Below are 15,533 nucleotides of genomic sequence, written 5' to 3'. Positions count from 1 at the left end.
CCCTCCTGTTCCGGCCGGAGGGTCCTCTCGAGCCGGGGTGCCCCCGCCCCCCACCCCGCCGCCGTCCGAGGGCGCCCCTCATCCCGGCCCCAGCGCCCCGCGCGCCCCGGTCGCCCTCGCCGGCCGGGCGGAGGGGAAAAGTCGGCGAGCGCGCGGCGCCCGCGGGGGAAAGCGTTAATGGGCGCCGGGTGGGAGCCGCGCGCTCGCTCGCCCACGTCACGCCGGTGCGGGCTCGGCTGACGACCGCGGCGCCTGGGGACGCCGGCGCGCTCCGCTTGCTCGCCAGGTGCTCCGCCTGGAAATGTCTCCATTAGTTGTCGCCCGCTCCCCGCTGGAGCGCGCGCGCCGAGCGGCCGCGCGGAGCCCTCGCGGGCGGCCGGCAGTGGCCCGGCGCCACCGCAGGTAGGCGAGGTCCCCGCGCCCGCCCCCGCCCCGGGGCTCCGAGACCCCTCCCCCCGGCCGAAGAGGCGGAGGCTCCGCGCGGCCGCCGAGGGGCGCGGGCGGCGGCGGCGGCGGCGACTCCCCGGTGCGTCCCGGGCTGCGCGCTGCTCTCCGCGGCCCCGGCGCCCGAGCGGCGCGGGCGGGCGCGTCCCCGGCGCAGGTAGGGAGTGGGCCCGGCCGCGCAAACTTTGCGAGGATCGCTCCTGCGCTGGGGGCGCAAAGTTTGCTGCCCGCCGGTGGGGTCTCTGGAGGCGGCCGCGTCGGCCGCAAGTGGAGGGAAAACGGGGGCGGGGGCGGCTTGGGGCACGGGGGCCTCGCGGAGCCGGGGGCCTGCGCTGGGACGCCCGGCTGACAGCCTTCCCGGCTCGGGCGGCGCCCTGGGAGCCAGCGGCGGGGCCGCGGTGGGAAAGCGGGAGGGAACGGGCCGGAGCGCGGGGCGTTTCGCGAGGAGGACTCATCCCGCGCGCCTGCAGCTCGCCCGGGGCTTCGCGGGAGACCCCAGAGGAGCGGCTGCGAAAGAGCGACCCGCCAGGCTCGGGGTTAGCGACTGGGGCTTCGGGACACCTAGAACCCCCCGAGCCCCACACCCCGCCCGGTGTCCGCGAGCAGTGGGCCCGGCGCCTGAGAGAGGAAGGCCCTGCCCTGGGCTGCGCGCCCCCGCCCCAGCCTCCCGGCTCGGGTCAACTTCTCCGGGCTGGAGCGGGCCCCCCACCCCCGCGTCGTGCCCGCGCGACTCTAGGGGCAAGGGAGCGGAGGCCCCAGGAAACAACTCTGGGGACCGGTCAGACCTCGGGGGCTCAGCTGGTCTCAGGGGAGAAGCCCTGCCGAGAGCAGAGGAGGGTCAGGACCCGGCCTCTCTCCCCAGGGCCAGCCGTGGTTCCGACGGCCGACACCACCCCTGGGCAACAAGGGAGCGCCAAGTACCTCTAGGACTGGGGACTAATCGTCCTCAGGGCCCCTCAGCCCCGGCTCCCCTGGAATTCAGCAGGCCCGTGGGGGCATCTGACCAAAATCGAGGCGCTGCCTTGTCCGTGGGGAAGCGCTTGGTTTCCGGCAGTTCCTGCCCGCGGGCGTGTTTTTAGAACGGGGGTCCTTCGAGGAAGTGGGCTCAGGAAGCCGAGTCTGTGCAGGCACGTGTAGCCTGATGGTGCCTGAGACTCTGCCACTAGGTCTGTCCTGCTCTCAGGGAGAGATCCGGGGACTCAGCTCACGCCTGGGCCTTTTAGGAAAGCACGCGGGAGAGTTATTCCTGCCTTAACTAGGGGACAAAGATGGCCCAGAAAGCACTGGGCTCCGGCAGACGGTCTTGACAGAGGCACAGGTTGGCAGCAGTGTGTCGGGGTGTGCCCGCGAGTGCAAATGGTCGGGGTAACCTGGCCTCCAGGGAGCTTCGCAGGGGCTGTGTGGGCGGCCCTCAAGGCCGGGAGATTCCTCCCGCAGCCCCAAGCTTCCCCAAACTGGGGGGCAGGCGGCCCCTCACGCTGCCAGTGTGGCCTGGGCCAGCACCGAGGATCGGGGTCAGAGGCCTAGCAAAGCGCCTCGGGCGAGTGGGGTTTCAGGGCCGGGGAAAGAAGACGGCCGGCCAGACGCGGGAGGGCGGGACTGCGAGTGTCTGTCCGCGCGCTCAGGCTGGAAAGGAAAACAGGAGAGCTAGCGGCGAGGGTCAAGACAGCCCCTGAAACCCCTCCCCCAGAGCCGCGCGGCCCGCTGCGCCCACCGCGCGCCGAGGGTGTGCAGGTCTGCTCAGAAGATGAATGGTGCGTGTTCAGGGGCGCCGTTTCCCGGGAGCCGCGGCCGAGTCTCCGGGGAGGAAATGGGCGCGGCCTGGAAGCGGCGAGCGGTGGCCCCGAGGGGCTGGCCGCTGGGACCTGCGCGGTGGCTTCCTCCCCGGCGGCTGAACGCTTCCAGTCGCCGGGCGGCGGGGGGGCCCGGCCACGGGAATGGGGCGAGGAAAGGATGCCGAATGCCTTCCTCCAGTGAAGACGGCCGCTCCCTGAGCCCTCGGCCACCCCTGCTCGGGCGCCCTTCCCTCCCCATCACCCGGGGAGAGTGAGTTGTTTGTAAACAATAAATAATGGAAAGTAGGAGGATGTTTCCTAAAAGCCTCGGCCAAGCAGGAAAACGGGGAGGAGGGGGGAGCAGGGCAGAGTGGGGGAGGGGAGGCGCCGCGGCGCAGGAGGCAGAGCGATGGAGAGATTCATTTCTGCCGAGAAGCCCCGGTGGCTAGTTCCTTATTATTTACAGGAAGGTGATATTAGCAATTCAGGTGAGAAAGAAAGAAACGCGGCCGCCATGAAATCAATACAGAATTCAAAAACAATTATTAATGTCATTTGACTCGTGTTCTTTATATATCTCTTCCGGCTACAGACGCTAAAGTGTCTGAATGATTTGCATGGAGCGGCTATTCATTATTTCCGAGGATTTTCTTTGGCGGGCCGCTCGGACGTGGCCGGCTGCGGTCCAGAGCGATCGGAGAACTCGTACTTTTCGTCTGTAAATTAAAGCAATTACGCAGCAGATATTATAGGATGCGTACTGTGGTCTCCAGATAGTCATCAATCACCTTGAACCAAGCTGTCAGAGCGGGCAGATTTCGTTTCTGGGAGGCAGGTTTGCAGCTGGGGAGAGGGCGAGAACGTCATCATTAATTAGAGGGTGACCCTGAGGCGATTCACAGGTCTGAACCCAGGGATCGTTCCCAGCAAGTCTGCACAGCGCCGCCGCGAACGGCTCCCTCCCGGCGGCCGCGGGAGGCCCGGCCGGGCGGGAGCTGCAGGGGCGAGCCCGGGCCCCGCTGGGTGGCTGCGCCGAAGGCAGGCCGGGGTTCCGGGTGGCCCGGGCGTCCCCTTGCCGCCGGGCGCCGGGCTCGCGCAAGGTCCCAGGCCGGGGATCGGCTGCGGAAGCGCTGGGGTGTGCCCGCGACCGCTCCTTGAGCCCCGGGCAGGGAAGGGCGCCCCGGCCAGGCGCCCCGCGCCCCCTCCCCAGTGCCTAGGCCCGAAGGTGGCCGCGAAGAGCGAGCGCAGCGCGAGGGCCCCCGGAGCCGAGTTAGGAAACCAGCTCCTCGGAGCGCGCCGGGCTGTCTGGCAGTCCCGAGTTCAGCCGCGAGGGGCAAGGGGAGGGCGGCCCGCGAGGCGGGCGGGGGCGAGCAAAGGGAGGGCCGGTGCGCCGAGCGGGAACAGACTGGACGAGGAGGGGCTGGCTCCCCCGGGGCCCGGCGGCCGGCAGTGGCGAACCCTCAGGCCCACCGAGTCCCGGGGCGGCGGGCTCCGGGGAGGGCCCAGGCCCACACACTCAGGGCACTCTGACTCCCAGATGCGGACGGCGCCCCGTGACCGCGCGAGTGCTGGAACTGCGGCCCGCTGTGGGGTTCGATGTGCAGGGAGGCTTCGCCCAGTCCCCGTTAACAATAGTCGCTGCGCGCCGCCCTCCGCCGCCGCGCGCCGGCCCGCGGAGCTGCCTGCCTGCCTGCCTTCCACCTGGAGGGGCGCGCGGGGCCGAGGCCGGCCGGCTGCGCCAGCGCCGAGCTAATTTTAACTGTTGATTACGGCTCCCGGGAAGCCTCACTCGCACACCCCTCGTCCGTCTCATTTGTAATTGAGACTAATGATTACAGTGGGGCGGGAAGGAGCAGCTGCTCATTAATTAATTTCTAATTAAAAGTCCTTCCGTCCTCAGTGACTAAGGAGAAACTCCGTGCGTCGGGGCGATGTTGACTGCTCCTCGGAGGAAATTCATTTGTTTCGGCCGTGCGCCCTCCGCCCCGGGCGGCACGGCCGCCTGTCCCCGCCCCGCCCGGCCGGGCCGGGGCCGAGTGACCCCCGCGTCTGTGGCCGGGCCGGGCTGCGCGGCGTGGGGCTGACGTCAGAGCCTCCGCCGCTTAAAGCCGCGCACCGCTGACTTGACGGATTCGCACGACTCATTTTTTTTTTCCTTTTTTGCAAAATATGTATTTGTGTCGCCGCTGCGAGGCCGGTCGGTCCCAGTGTCCCCTCCAGGCTCCGGACTGTGAAGCTGAGAGGATCGCCGCGGCTCACTTTCCTCTCCACTTAGAAAAGTTTACCGAGCTTGTGGCTGCATTAACCGGCTCTTCTGCTTCGCCCTCCCAGTGTCTAGAAGCCCGCGGCCCCCGAGCAGTGGCCGCGCCACGCCGGCCCCCTCGCTCAGGACCCTGCCGGCCCCGCCCGCCGGCCCCGGGCCCGCCATGTCCTACCCGCAGTTTGGGTACCCCTACTCCTCGGCACCCCAGGTAAGGGGCCCCGCTAGACCAGCCACCCGCTATCACCTCCCAGCGAGCGGGGCCTGTGCCACGCACCCCTGGCGACCCACCCTGGGGCGGGCAGAGGCCGGAGGAACACCGACGGGCAGGGCCCCCATTTCCCGCTTTTGTTTGTCCTCCACCCCCTCCCGGGCTCTGAGGTGTGCCCCGGGGAACCTGGGGACCCAGGAGAGAGGTGGCACCCGAGGGCGTGCGCGCTGAGGCCTTGGAAACCCCCGGGGAGGGTGTGAACATTCCGTCCAGGAGGCACTGGGCCCCACGTGGCTGGAGGAGACCGGGCGCACTTGCATCCTGGAAAGGGACGCGCGGAGCTGTGTGGACGGTGGCAGCGCCGCCAAGGACACGGAGTCCGCGCCCCCGGGGCTGTGCGTGGGGCGGACGCAGGCCCAGGGGCCCAGCCTCGAGTCCGGGGGGGGGGGCCCCCTTCCTCACCCCTCTTTCCCCTAGTTCCTGATGACCACCAACTCCCTGAGCACGTGCTGCGAGTCCGGTGGCCGCACGCTGGCCGACTCCGGGCCAGCTGCCTCGGCCCAAGCGCCCGTCTACTGCCCGGTCTACGAGAGCCGGCTGCTGGCTACCGCGCGCCACGAGCTCAACTCGGCCGCGGCGCTGGGCGTCTACGGGGGCCCCTACGGCGGCTCGCAGGGCTACGGCAACTACGTGACCTATGGCTCCGAAGCCTCCGCCTTCTACTCGCTGGTAAGGGGAGGGGGTGCCTCGCAAACCTTCTTCCTGCCACGCTCACCTCAACCGACCTATCTGCCAAACTCACTTTCCCCAAACTGGAGGCGAGGGGCGAGTCCCCTGGGGCCCGGGCTTTGGGAGGTGGGAGAGCACGCCCCACCCTAACCCTGGCCTCCAAGCCTGGTCCTTCAGAGCGCACCAGCCCCAGGGTTGGGGGCTTCTGGTGGGTAGGGCCTCGTACTGAATGTACTTATTGTTTTCTGTCTGCTCTCTATTGAGTTGGGATCAGATATGTGGTTCTGTCGCAGCTCGCTCGGGCCTGTCCCCCACCCGGTCCCCTATCCCCCTCCTTCTCCTCGCTGGGCTCCTCCCCATTTCCACCCTCCCTTCGCCCTGCGCCCCCGCCCAGCCCCTCCGCCTCTGCCGTCGCCCAGTCGCTCCCGCCCCCAGCCTCTTCCTCTCTCTCATTCCCTGACACCCCAACTCTGCTCCTCCTCATTCCACATCTTGGGGTTCCTTCGCTACCTGGGCCCGAAGGGCAGCCTGGGACCGGGCCAGGCGGCTGGGGATGGGGGCGGGATGGCGGCTTCCGAGGGGCCTGCGGGAAGCCCGCCGGACCCAGCGTTCCTAGGGGAGGGGTCGAGCTGGGTCGCATCCCGGAAGCTGCAACCCCAGGCTCACGGGCTCCTACAGAACAGCTTCGACTCCAAGGATGCGCCGGGATCTGCGCATGCGGGCCTCGCTCCCGCCGCTGCCGCCTACTACCCTTATGAGCCGGCGCTGGGCCAGTACCCATATGACAGGTGAGGGCCACCCCGCCACGCCCCCCCCCCGACACCCGACCGTCCCGCCCCCGACCCCCCACGGTCCCACCCCCGACCCCCCATCCCCGCCACGGCCCAGCCCCCGACCCCCGAGCCACGCCCCCTCTGAAAATTTGGGCGACTGAGCAAGGGGTCTTTCCCGGGTCAAGCTCCAGCTGAGCCGGGGTTGGGCGCACCCGCCTCCTACCGAGCCCATGTCTCCACGGCCTAAAGGCTAAGCTGTCTCCCGCGCGGCACCCACGCCGTCTTTCCCGACTCCCAAAGCCCAGACTTCGGCCGCCTCCCCCACCCGGAGAGGTGCGGCCTGTGCGGGGCGTCCGGGCCCAGCCCACAGCCCCTACAGGGGCGACTTTGTGCACCAGCAGACGGCCAGCCTTCGTGGAGCGACAGAAGCCTGTAATTGCAGACCTCGCACGTAGACCCTGCGGGCACTATGTCCCCACAGGCGCTCGGGACCATTTCTGCCCACGGGTGGTGCGTCGTTGGGTTCTTCGGGTCCCTGCGATGTGCTTTCCTGGTTTTAGGATCAAAGGGGCCCAGTAAAGGACCTCGCAGAGACATGAGTGTCTGTAGGGTGACAGAGAGCTGGCCGGCCTTCTCCCCCACCCACTGGGACCTCTCTGACTCCATATAGGTTTAATCAAATGTAAACATTGAAAGACAGCGCCCACCTGGGTAAAACCCATCCCACCATAAACACACAAACCTCCCCCCCACCCACACGACCGGGATTGAAAGCCACGTGGGCCTGGCCCTGGCCGCCCCCCCCCCCGCCCCCGCCCGCGGTGCGGGCCGCTGCCGGCGCCCCATTGCCCAGCTTGTCCCCAGGTACGGGACCATGGACAGCGGCACGCGGCGGAAGAACGCCACGCGCGAGACCACCAGCACGCTCAAAGCCTGGCTGCAGGAGCACCGCAAGAACCCCTACCCCACCAAGGGCGAGAAGATCATGCTGGCCATCATCACCAAGATGACCCTCACGCAGGTCTCCACCTGGTTCGCCAACGCGCGCCGGCGCCTCAAGAAGGAGAACAAGATGACGTGGCCTCCGAGGAACAAGTGCGCAGACGAGAAGCGGCCCTACGCCGAGGGCGAGGAGGAAGAAGGGGGCGAGGAGGAAGGCCGGGGGCAGCCCCTCAAGAGTACCAAGGCTGAAGGTACCCAGGAGGCTGGCGGTGCGGGGCCTGGTCTCAGGGCGGGGCTCCCTGCGCCTTCTCTCATGTTTTCGGATCTCTAAAGGCGTGGGATAAGGCAAGCCTCTGGGCCTAAGCTGCGAATGGAGTGCCCTGGCCCCGAGGAAGCGAGGCTGTGTGAGCCAGGGGACCCAAGCAGTGAGCTGGGACTCGCGCAAAATCACCCCGTTTGGTAGGAGGCCGGAATCAGATTGGGCCCTGTTCCGGGGACCAGGAGCCTGGAGGAGATGGGAGCTAGAGGAAATAAGCACATGTTTTTCCTCGCTCCAAAGTGGCCCCTAACCATGCGCTCAGACCCGGGAAGGAGGGTACCGGGTTCGGCGAACCGCCACCCCGTCTCCCTTCACTGGTCACTCTTTCTCTCCCGGCAGAGCCCATCGGCAAAGGAAAGGACCTGGAGCTCAGCGACTTGGAGGACTTTGACCCCCTGGAGGGAGAACCCCCAGAGTGCGAGCTGAAGCCTCCCTTCCAGCCCCTGGACGGCGGCCTGGATCGCATCCCCACCGGGCCGGAAGGGCCCAGCGCCCCGGGGAAGGAGGCTCCGGGCGCCCTCCGGCTGCCCCTGGCCGCCGGGGGCGGGGCCGCTCTGGACCAAGACCTGGAGAGGGCCCGGAGCTGCCTCCGGAGCGCGGCGGCCGGGCCGGAGCAGCCGGCGGGCGCGGGCGCGGGGGGCGGCCCACAGGTCTGCGAGTCCAAGCTGGGCTTCGCTCCCTCTGGGGCGTCGGCCGGCTTCGAGGCCAAGCCACGCATCTGGTCCCTGGCGCACACGGCCACCGCGGCCACCGCCACCGCCTTCAGCCAGACTGAGTTCCCCTCGTGCATGCTCAAGCGCCAAGGCCCCCCCGCGGGCCCTGCGGCCCCCTCCTCGGCACCCGCCTCCTCCTCGCCCGCGGCCCCGGCCCCCGCCGGTGCCCTGGACAGGCACCAGGACTCCCCGGTAACCAGTCTCAGAAACTGGGTAGACGGGGTCTTCCACGACCCCATCCTCAGGCACAGCACTTTGAACCAGGCCTGGGCCACAGCCAAGAGCGCGCTCCTGGACCGGGGGCCCCTGGGCCGCCCGCTGGGGGCGGGCGCCAGCGTGCTGACCACGCCCCTGACGCGCCCCTTCCCGCCCGCCGCGCCCCCCGACGACCCCGCCCCCGGCGCCACCAAGGACCTGCTGGCCGTGCCAAAGGCCGGCGGCAAGCCCTTCTGCGCCTAAAGGGCAGGGCACCGGGGCAAGGAGAGAACCGGCGCTCAGGCCGCAGGCGCGAACGTGGCCTACCCTTTTTTACCGAGTGTCCAAAGCGAGGCCAAAGGGCGGCGCAGCTCAGGCCGCCAGCCCTCCCCGGAGGGAGCGTCTGAACTCGGGCTCCCCGGGGCCACGGACGGGAGTCGGCCGGGCCCCCCCAACTGAGGGACCCGCCGGACGGGGCTGCTCTCAGAGCGGCAGGGAGACGCCCTGAAGCGTAAAGTTTACGTCCGAAAGTTTACATGCGAAGACGCGCCGTTCGAGGCCCGTTTGTGTTGCTGTCCCCTCTGGGTTTGAGGCTTGCTACTGTTCCTCGTGAAGACTCCTCAGCCTGCTGACCTTCCGACTTCATCCTCAGCACATACTTTTCACCAACAGCACTTCACCGAGTTTACACTGTTGCACACTCTTAACCCGATAAAATTATGTTTTTTTATGTATGTTCACACCAGTAATTGCCTGCTTCAGAGGCTGATATAACAAAACCAATAAAACCGAGTGGTGGTGTTTGCATTGCAAAATGAGCATGTGTGAAACCCAGCGATTTGGAAACGTGAGAGAGAAGCTGCCCATCTCCCCATCCCCGAGGGCAGCAGCAGGGCGGCTTACAGAGCCCAAGACCTAAAGTGAAGCCATTGTTTCAAAAACCAGTCACACTAAACTCAGGATTCTGTAGTGTTTCCGATTAGAAGGTGATGAGAGACCCCAAACTTTTCAACTCTCCTCGTGCCAGACCCCAGAATTTTGAGAAGGTAAAAGTTTCTTTGGCTAGATTAGAAAAACTGTTAAACTTCCAAATTCCCTGGGACTGTGCCCTGATGGGGGAGGGGTGTGCGGCCGCCACTGCCCTCAGCCCCGCCGGGGCAGAATGAGCTGCCTCTCGCGGCCTTGGGGCCTCCGAACTCCGCCGGGAAGGGGGTGGGGGGAGCGAGGCGGGACGTCAGGAGGTGGGGATGGGGGACCCGCCCCTATACTCTCAGCCTCCGCCTTCTGCAAAGCCTGCAGCGCGGGTCCGAGAGAGGGATGAGCTTAGTAGAAGGAAGACCCCAGGCGGGGCTGGAAGGAACGCCCGGGGGCGGGTGGAGGAACGTGAGCCTCCCCCGCCTCGCCTAGGTCCTTGCAGACCCCTAGCTTTGCTCAGAAACTCGGTTGCCCCACCCCCACCCGGCGGACCCCGGTTCGCCGGTGGTCTTGCAGCTCGGATCTGAAGGAAAATCGCTGGTTTCCTCCCCAAGATGGACTCTGCTGCGGAGTTCCCTGCCCACCCCCGCCGGCTTTTGTCCCCCCATCACCCCACCCAGCTCCTCCTCCCCACGTCGCGCAAGCGCCCCTCGAAGACACCAGAGGAGCTCGCACTGGATTCAGCGCTGGCCCTCGCCTGCCAGCTCCCTGTCTAAGGCTCCCCTGGGCCTCACAGCTGTCCCAGGTGCCCAGAGGAAGGACGGGCCGCCAGACAGGAGCCTGCGAGGGTGCAGCAGCCCGATCGTGCTTCGGTAAAGAGATGGTGGCCCTTGGTCCGTAGGCGGACAGACTGACAGCCGCAGAGATGCCAGCTGAAGACGAGAGTCGCCCCGCCGACCGGCAGGCAGCCTTCGAGAGACACAGGAGGCCCGGCCCTTCTTTAGGAGGGGCTGGGTGCTCCTGGACTAGGGCCCCGTGGGTCCCGGCCACCTGGGAAAGGTCGGGCTGTCGAGGCGCTGGAAAGCGGGCCCGATGGGGTGAGTGTCCCACCCGGGAGAGGGAACCCGCGAGGGGCACCCCTGAGCGGTGGCCCCTGCTGGCGGGACCTTGAACCCCAGGTCTGGAGCGGAGGGCGCGGGCGCGGTCCCTGCGCCCCGCCGGCCCTGCGGTAATTGGATTGTATCCGCCCGCGCGCTGTCACCGTATTGACTTTCGCTCTCTTGGATGATATTATCCGGACTCGGAAGCTCGCCGCTGATGTGTCTGTCAAAAGGCTGCGGCGGGAGCCCCCGGCCTGGCGAGCGAGCATCAGCCAAGATAATTTGAAGTGAAATTTTCATTTTGACAGTAAACCCCTCAATTTCTAAAGGCTCCGCGCTCCGAGAGCTCGCTGGCAGGGGGAGGCTTTGCAGAAAGCCCGCGTCTTAGACTGAAAAGGGCAAAAGAACTCGAATTAGTTGTAATAGATAAAAGGGCAAAAATAAAGAGTCAAGGGTACTTGACAGTAATAGCGAAAGTGGAGTCTCAGGGGAGATGCTGCGGCCGAGGCTGGGGCGCCAGGAATTTTAATGCGCGGCCGCCGTGTGCGCCCCCACCCCGCCTTAGACAAAGCCAGACATTTTCAGCGAAAACAAGGTTTCGCGGACACAGGAGGCTTGGCTCGGCGAGACAAGAGCTGCGGAGCCAGAAACCCCAGGAACCCCAGGCTGGGGCTTCTGTAGGGCCCAGGCTGTGGGCCGCGCGCGGCTGGGCGCGCGTGCGCGCGCAGCGGTCCGGCTGGGTCCGACTCTGGCTCCTTCCCGAGAGGGCCCTCCCGGGATCCAGCCCAGGCGACTCCAGCAATCCCAGCCCGTTGCCCCAGGGACCCCAGGCCCCTGGCATCGCCAGGGCGCAGAGGCCCCGCGTGTCCCCGCAGAACCCCCCAAGTGCAGGAGCCCTCAGGTCGTGGTGAAACTGGCTCACCGGAAGGGTTTATTGGAAACCGAGAAATTGTATGAAATAAAGACATCAAGCGGAGAGCCGGGATGCAGCCGCATCCCAGGAGCGACTCGCCCAAAAGACGCTCCAAAGCTGGAGTCGTCACGTAGACGCACACCCGTCATCTTTGGGGTACACTCTGGCAGGGTCACTCACCCACCCTCTGGCTGATCTTCAGAGCAGGGTCGGGCTAGCACAAGCGGGGCGGGAATGCATGTTTAGGCGCGGGCGCGGCGGGGCGAGGCCGCCGTCCGTGGGGCGGGGGGCGCGCTTCCCTCCCAGGGAGGCCGTCAGAAGGGCGCGGGCCCGAAGCTCTCAGCCGCTCAGGCGTGGCGAATTCAAACACACCAAGGAGGCGACGCTAAATTAACGGCGCTCTTTACATAGAGCCCAAATAAAACTGTAATCAGCGGCGCGTTACTTTTCATTAAGCGAGCCTGACAGCGGCATATCCAGCCCCGACAGGGGAACAGGCGCGGGAAATATACTGCCCTCCCGCCGGCCCGCTAAGATAATTCCTTAAGCACCATTAACAGCTCTTAGCCGCGGGAAATGGGCTCCCTGAAAACGTCTCCAAATCTAAAAGCTTTATCGACCCTCCAACCGCCACTGATGGCTCCATTTTTTTCCTCTCTTCTTTTCCTTTCCTTTTTTCTTTCTTTTTTTTTTTTTTTTTTAACTAAAGGGAGAGACGTCCAGCAAGGTAATGGAGTTTGACACGACACCTTCTTAACTAGAGAGAGAGGCAGGGAAGCCAGCCCTTAAATGATATTTAAAAGGCAACCAATTAAGATTTAAAGTGGTCGTCTCCTGAGATTATGCAAGGATTTATGCCACCTCCTTCCCCGGGCTCCGGGCCTGCGCTGCGGGGGCCTGGGCGCCCCGCTGCCTCTTCCCTCCTTCCCGTCTCTCTCTATCTCTCTTCTCTGTCTTCGCATCTGTCTCTGTCTCACTCCTTCCCAAAGAGAACCGAAGAACGAGAAGCAGCGAGCTCTTCCAAGGCTCACGCTGTCTCGGCTCAAGGATTATTGGCTCGCCTCTTGCAAAGGGCCCGCTCGAAGCAGAGGAAGCCAGATTGAGGGAAACTGAGGCTGCCACGCCCCCCGCTCGGGGCAGCCTCTCTGCGGCGGCGTAGGGGTGCAGGGCCGGCCGGTCCGCAGTGGACGTGCCTTCAAGGCAGGGGACAGCTCAGAGGAGCAGCGAGGGGGCGGCCCGCAAAGCCCGGCGTCCCTGCGGCGGGGAGACCCCCGCCCCGCGCTGTGCACTCAGGGCCCACCTCCCTGAGAGCCTCAGGGGCTCAGACCCCGCCCCTCCTTCGCCTGGATGAAGCAGGAAAGTCCCCTCCCTGGGGGTGGCCTCGTGGGAAAGCCGCAAAGCCAGGGAAGGAAGCACCGTGACCCCGCCTCCTGACCTCAGGCTCAGGTCTTTTAGGAGGAGAGGGGGAAAAAAAGAAAAGAGAGGAGAGAGGGGAGGGAAGGGGAGGGAAGGGGAGGGGAGGGGAGGAGGAGAGAGTTAGTGAGGGGCGTTGCCTTTCAACATCAGCTTTCTGAAGAAACACTTGCAGGAAAAGTGCCTTGTGCCAAGAGGACTCTGGCTCTGGGTGAAGCCTGCAGGTTTATCTGAAGCCCCAGGACCAGACAACCGTCCCTCACCGCCCCCCCCCCCCCACACACACACCTGCTTCTCTGTCGGCCGCTCAGCTTACTGAAGGCTGGGGCATCAGCCAAGCCCACTCAGGACTCTAAGAAGCAGGGCAGGAGACCCGTCTCCTCAGCCAGGGCTCAGGGAAGGCTCAGCAGCCCCCCACTCCCCAGTCTGACCAAGTCTGATCAGCAAGGGTGGAGATCCAGCCTCAGGAGCCCCACCAGGTAAGAACCTTGCTGAGCTGAGCTGAAGCCATAGCGCAGGAAGGCGCTGGACACCCAGAGCAAGGGCGAGGCAGAGGAGAGGTTTCCACGCGGGCCTGGACCCTCACCTGCGCCTCGCAGGGCACCAAGGCCCCATCCCGGCCGTGATTCTGCCTCTGCTGCAGCGAGTGGGCACCAGAGGCGCTGGGCTCCCTCCGCCCGGGGCCAGCAGACGGCTCAGGTCAGCCGAGCCCCAGGGCAGCAGGGGTCCACACAGGCCCCTTCTTGTCCCTGGTGCGTCACCTCCCTGGTTGAGCTGAGCAGGGGCCCCTCCACCAGCCCAGCTTGGGTCCCAGTGAGAGGTGGATTTGACAGTGCGGGGCTGGGGGGGTAGTGTCCAGGCCATGCCCCCGAAGGAGCAGTGTCCCTTTTAACCAGGGACATGACACGAGTTGGGTGGAGGCTGGGGCCAGATTGGGGAAAGCCTGGGGGGGCGGCGTGAATGAACAGGGGCTCCCTTCTAGACCCCTCCTGCCCGCCCCTGGGGCCCCAAAGCCCCCAGGTTGCTCGGGCAGGGCTGGTGCAGGCTGCCTGCTTGGATCTGAGAGGCTCCTGGCCTTGGTACAGACTGGAGAAAAATATCCAGCAATCCACCAGAATGAAGGCAGCAGGAGCAAACCACAGGGCAGGAGGAAAGGTCGTCTCCCGTGACGATCTCACGTCCCTCGGGGCCCCAGCGGGACACGTCAGGGAAGAATCCAGTGTCGGGAACTCACAGGTAAACGGGGAGAATTAGGAGCTTTTCTGGGATTAGGCAAACGCAAGGGGACCTGCACATGCGTGCACACATACTCACACGTGAGCACACAGGCACACCCAGGGCAGTGCACACACGCCCACGCGTGAGCACACAGGCACACCCAGGGCAGTGCACACACACCCACGCGTGAGCACACAGGCACACCCAGGGCAGTGCACACACGCTCACGCGTGAGCACACAGGCACACCCAGGGCAGTGGCGGCTCCTGCGGCCACAGGCTGGTCAGGCCTGTGGAGCCTGGCATCGCCCTGCACACACGCTCCTGGGGCCCCAAACCCCCACTCTCCTGCCAAAGAGTTGCCATGCAACCCCCAGACGCTGACCGGGCCACGGAACCTCACCCATCACATGCGGCTGCCATTCATGGTCAGACAGCAGATGGGACCTGATTAGTGAGTCTGAGACTCTTCACCTGCACCATCAGCTGAGGCTCAGAGCATCAGCCTGAGCAGTGACTCCAGCCTTGCCGCAGTGCTCAGGTGGGTCAGGAGCCTCATTTATGTTGGCCAAGCAGGTGGGTCCCTGCATCCCTGACGGTGGCTCCTGGCATCCCAGGCCAGGGACAGACCCTCCTGGGGGAGGGGGTTCTGCACAAGTGCACACACGCATTGTCCTGGGTCCTCAGAGTCCACTCCAGGGGCGGGGGCTCACCTCCGCTTCTGCTGCTCTGTGATCTCGAGTGGATGCGCCTGTCTGTCCACATCGGTGAGATCCAGCTTCCGGTGTCTCTGCGAACACAGGGTCCTGAAGGGGCAGGTGGACATCGAGGACTGGGAGGACTTCCGAGTGTAGGGGTCCCCCCGACCTCCCCAGGTGGCACCAGCGGAAAAGAACCTGCCTGCCAAGGCAGGAGACGTAAAAGACGTGGGCTCCATCTTGGGTCGGGAAGACCACGTGCAGAAAGAAGTGACAACCCTCTCCAGTGTTCCTGCCTGGAGAGTCCCATGGACAGAGGAGCCTGGTAGGCCGCAGTCCATGGGATTGCAGAGTCAGACACGACTGAAGCCGCTTGGCATGCACGCTGACCTTCCTACTTGGCACTCAGGTAGGGAAAATTGGTTGTGTGCACAGTTAGATGTGGGAGTACCCCCTGGCCACCGGGGTGGGAGGCCTGCCCCAGGTCAGCCAGGGGAAGCGAGGGCACAGGCTTCGGCTATCTTGCAGAGGACGGGGTCGGGCTTGTGCCAGGCAGGCCTGCCCACAGGGCCCAGGAAAGCGCCCAGCCCTGGCAGGCAGGGTGCAGCCCCAGGGGGGTCCACCTTCCCCTCTGGCGGCAGGGACGTTTCTCTGCTGTCCGCAGAGCTGGCCGTTGCTGGGATGCGGTGGCTGGAGGGGGCTGGGGTGTGAGGGTGCCACCCAAGGTCAGCGCCCAAGGTCACCATAGAGGCCAAGTGAGCCCGGGGCACAGACGGCTCGCCACCAGCTGCAGGGCTGCAGGGGCTCAGCGTGGAAAGGGGGCAAGGACTCCCGTTTTCCACCTTCTCAGCAGTAACCCGGCGCCCAGCGCCCTGCACTGGGGTACTCCCCGGTTGAGCCTCAGGGGACCACGGGG

At 65.9% G+C, this 15,533-nt stretch overlaps 1 protein-coding gene across 3 annotated transcripts; it reads left to right on the top strand.

Moving 5' to 3' along the window:
• The first annotated feature begins 252 nt into the window (after positions 1-252).
• On the top strand, positions 253-9,784 carry IRX4 (iroquois homeobox 4). 3 transcript variants are annotated; one of them, XM_086362455.1, is made up of 6 exons: positions 253-402; positions 4,551-4,690; positions 5,168-5,419; positions 6,098-6,207; positions 7,057-7,385; positions 7,793-9,783. In XM_086362455.1, the coding sequence occupies exons 2-6, from the start codon at positions 4,646-4,648 to the stop codon at positions 8,623-8,625; spliced, it is 1,569 nt and encodes a 522-aa protein (XP_086218581.1). In that variant the 5' UTR covers positions 253-402; positions 4,551-4,645; the 3' UTR covers positions 8,626-9,783. The 3 variants fall into 3 exon arrangements, with proteins under 3 accessions (XP_086218581.1, XP_086218583.1, XP_086218580.1); XM_086362454.1 differs by lacking the exon at positions 253-402 and adding an exon at positions 434-601 and having other exon boundaries at positions 7,793-9,782; XM_086362457.1 differs by lacking the exons at positions 253-402; positions 6,098-6,207 and adding an exon at positions 431-601 and having other exon boundaries at positions 7,214-7,385; positions 7,793-9,784.
• Positions 9,785-15,533: the final 5,749 nt, after the last annotated feature.

Source organism: Bos grunniens, chromosome 20 (genome assembly GCF_055505025.1).
Source record: "Bos grunniens cultivar Pamir isolate PY7600 chromosome 20, Bosgru_T2T1.0, whole genome shotgun sequence".
Classification (NCBI taxonomy): Eukaryota; Metazoa; Chordata; class Mammalia; order Artiodactyla; family Bovidae; genus Bos; species Bos grunniens.
The sequence above is the reverse complement of the archived record's forward strand: the minus strand, read 5'-3'. Positions and strand labels throughout refer to the sequence as shown.

What these genes read in the sequence shown, in the direction of transcription:
- IRX4 (XM_086362455.1), top strand. Translation starts at nt 4,646, where the DNA reads ATGTCCTACCCGCAGTTTGGGTACCCCTACTCCTCGGCACCCCAG. An exon ending in CCTACTCCTCGGCACCCCAG is followed by an intron (nt 4,691 to 5,167) that starts GTAAGGGGCCCC and finishes TCTTTCCCCTAG; the next exon opens with TTCCTGATGACCACCAACTC. An exon ending in CAAGAGTACCAAGGCTGAAG is followed by an intron (nt 7,386 to 7,792) that starts GTACCCAGGAGG and finishes CTCTCCCGGCAG; the next exon opens with AGCCCATCGGCAAAGGAAAG.